This window comes from Chaetura pelagica, unplaced genomic scaffold (genome assembly GCF_000747805.2).
Source record: "Chaetura pelagica isolate M959 unplaced genomic scaffold, ChaPel_1.0 scaffold65, whole genome shotgun sequence".
Lineage (NCBI taxonomy): Eukaryota > Metazoa > Chordata > Aves > Apodiformes > Apodidae > Chaetura > Chaetura pelagica.
The window spans coordinates 4,355,621-4,358,813 of NW_009953386.1; the positions used below are offsets into that span (position 1 = coordinate 4,355,621).

The 3,193-nt window shown below is 40.4% G+C and overlaps 1 protein-coding gene across 1 annotated transcript in view; it reads left to right on the top strand.

Annotated features, from left to right (window-relative positions):
* Positions 1-3,193, top strand: part of DPT (dermatopontin) — a 25,837-nt gene that overhangs the window by 7,773 nt on the left and 14,871 nt on the right. The window contains exon 2 of the mRNA XM_009998250.1: positions 1,901-2,026. Coding sequence (XP_009996552.1) covers positions 1,901-2,026 — 126 coding nt within the window. The remainder of the gene's footprint in view (positions 1-1,900; positions 2,027-3,193) is intronic.

Sequence of the window (3,193 nt, forward strand, 5' to 3'; positions counted from 1 at the left end):
TAGGGAAATGCTGAGAGGAAGTGCAAAGGAAAAGGAGGAAATAAATGCTCTTATAACTGTGCAGAAGATCTAGAAAACCTCCCAGGTTTTCTGGGAAAACACGAGCAGTGGAAATGCATGTAACTGGGAAGGGGAAGAGGCAGAAGAGACACAGGTTTATTTCTCCTTTACACAATCTGATGCAGAAAAGTTCTCACCTTGCAACAGGTACAACCATTCCCTATACTTCTGTGGTACCAGCCTTTCTCCCATCAGGATAACACCAATCAGCTGCAGCTATCCAATATGTTTACACAGAGTCTCAGCCATATGTTCCCATGGCCTATGTGCCAAAAAACAGAGCAACTTCCTATCAAAGTCATGCTGAAATCGTCTGAGTGTGAGCTAAACTGCCTTACTTGGTGTGATACCATAGCAACTCCCGAGTCCCCATCACTGCCTAACTCTGAAGGTCCTCATAAGACTCTCACAGAGCACATCAAGTACATGTGGCCCCAGCAGCGTGGGAGATGCAGGGATACAAACAAATGTAAATAATATTGCCTGAACAACAGAATGAAACAGAAAGGACATATGGAAGAGACCCCTGCTTCAAAGGAAGAAACTGGAAGTTAGGCAGAGGAATTAATCCCTGCACTGGTCAGTTTTTCAGCTTTTGCACACACACACACTTGAGCTGCACCCTTTTGTGAGCACCAACACCCATACACACAAGTGAATGACTTTCTAAACACCAGACTGCCAGATGATGTGTTTTCCCTTCTGGGAACTCCAGGCATATTAAAATAAACTATGAGGTAACTGAAGGAAACTAGAGAAAAAAAAATTGATATTTGCTTACAATAAAGTTACTTCTGAAAGTGTATTTTGGATTTCATATTATGGTATGGCAAGGAAGGTTTGCTACAGCTCTAGGCTGCCAGTTTTCCTTAATGAAGGAAAAAGAAAGAAAAGGAAATGGGAGAAACTGAATTCCTATACTTTTCTCTAATAGGGAAACAATGAGGCTAGGAGGGTGTTTGAGAGAATGAGCACTCAACAGCTGAGCTAATGAGCTGTCTGTTTTCACACTCTCCTTGTCTTTAGTCTTCAAGATTCAAACTATGAAAATTGATTATTCCTTGAATTACTTGGGGTATCAGTGTCCAGATGCTTGTAGGGTGTGAATGAGAAAGCATATACCTGCATGCTTAGAGACCACACCTATTGTACTTGAAGGCAGTGATTTTTGTGGATGACAGAATTCCCAAGTACACAGAAGGCGTGAAGGCAGAAGATTTCCTTTTGAAAATCCAGTCATAAAATTTGTGCAAGTCTTTTAATTTAACAACATCTGAGTCTCAGTTTTTCTCATGCAATTGTTATCACCAAGCCTTCAATGCTTTTAATTAAGAGTGCCTTCTCCTGGAGACAGGTAGTTCAGAAAGAAATAATAGAAATTGCTGAACTTCTCTTAAAGGAGAGCTTCTAAGACTTATTTTTTTTTTGTAGAGAAGCGGTGGAAAAAATTACTTCAGCGAAGACCAAATGCTCAAGCACCAAAAGTAAAATAGAAAACCATTAGTGGAGTATTTTAAAGTCAGTCTCACCATTTGAAAATGGTTGACCAGACAACAATCTTCTTGCCTGGTTAGCATAGTAGAATGATTAAATACTTTCAAATAGGTTAAATAGTTTTAAGTGCAACAGAAATATTAAGACATTATTAGTTAATTACTGCTGCTTTCTTATACAAAAAGGTTACTCAATGCATAGCAAGCACATACAGTGCTTCTCAATACAAAGCCAAACCCTTTGCTTCCACCTTGAATCAAAACTTGTAATGCTGTTTTCAGAAGTGCTTGAAACTATCAGGGAATCTAATATGCTTTCCTTGTGTGTTCTCTTCTTTCTCTCTTAGGTATCAAACCTGCTCAAACAATGGGCTCGTGGCTGGTTTCCAGAGTCAGTATTTTCCATCTGTGCTTGACCGTGAATGGCAATTCTACTGCTGCCGCTTCAGCCGGAGGTGCCCGTATTCTTGCTGGTGAGTCCAAGCAGAAACCAAACCTGCTAGCCTCTTTTCCCCAGCAGCCCCTAGAAATGTTTTGGGCTGCTTGGCCCATCAAAAAATCCTGTCTGAGAAAATGTCAACTGTGTTTTATGAGGCTAAACAAGTTATTATCAGTCTGGGAGTAGGATTTTTGAGAATCCATGGCTAAGGGAAGAGAATGAGGGCACAAGTTACAGTGAACAGTGCAACGCAGCAGCCAGCCCTAAATGAACAGGTCTGGGCACCAGCAGCATCTGAGCTATGCTGGAAACCATGATAGAAGTCTCCAAAGTGGAATGACATTTCAAATGTGGTGATATAGCTCCCACTATAAACCCAGCAGATTTACAGGAGTAGGTGCATTTCTGAGTTACACAATTGTGCCACAATGACCGACAGGAATGAACTTACTGCCAGTTAACTCAGAAAAAATACCCTCTGGCTGACAATTTGGGACTTTTTGTATTTATAGTGCATCCAACTTTCTCCCTCTATCAAGGTTATTTGAAGACCAAAGACAAAGTAAGCTACTAATCATAGTCCAACCCTAAAAAGAAAAAATGGCCTCAGCTTAACACAGTATCACAACTGGTGCTGGCAACCTCACAGAGACTTCAGAAAAAATTAACCACACATCCTGGGCTTCCCTGCATCTCTCTATGTGGTTTCTCTAACTTGAGATAGAAGCAGAAAGTTCACATTGCTCCTGTCCATTCTGTGTAACAGAACTCATGATTTTACAGTTCAGGGCTATTAATCTGGGTGTTCTCACTAATACAAAGAATAAGTTGTTTGCATTAAAAAAAAAAAAAAAAATCTATTAAAAAAATGGGTGTGGGGAAAATACCTGTATTAGAATATTTGTTTCCAGAACTCAGCTTTGACACAAACTTCCCCTTGAGATGCATAAAAACTATCTACATGCCCGTTGGTCTTGCTTTTCTGGTTGGCTACTAGCCAAACACAACAAACACAGCAATGCCTTGCTTTGCACCCTTCAGTCTCCTTGCAGTCAGAAGGGAAAGAAATGGGGGGGGGGATTGTATTTTTATTTTAAAATGTTTTAAATGACAGGAATTCTGAAACAAAGTCTTTGAACATTCTTCTGCCCCCTTTCCAGCCTACAGATGTTCTCTGCCTGGGGGTTTTATCTACTTACCT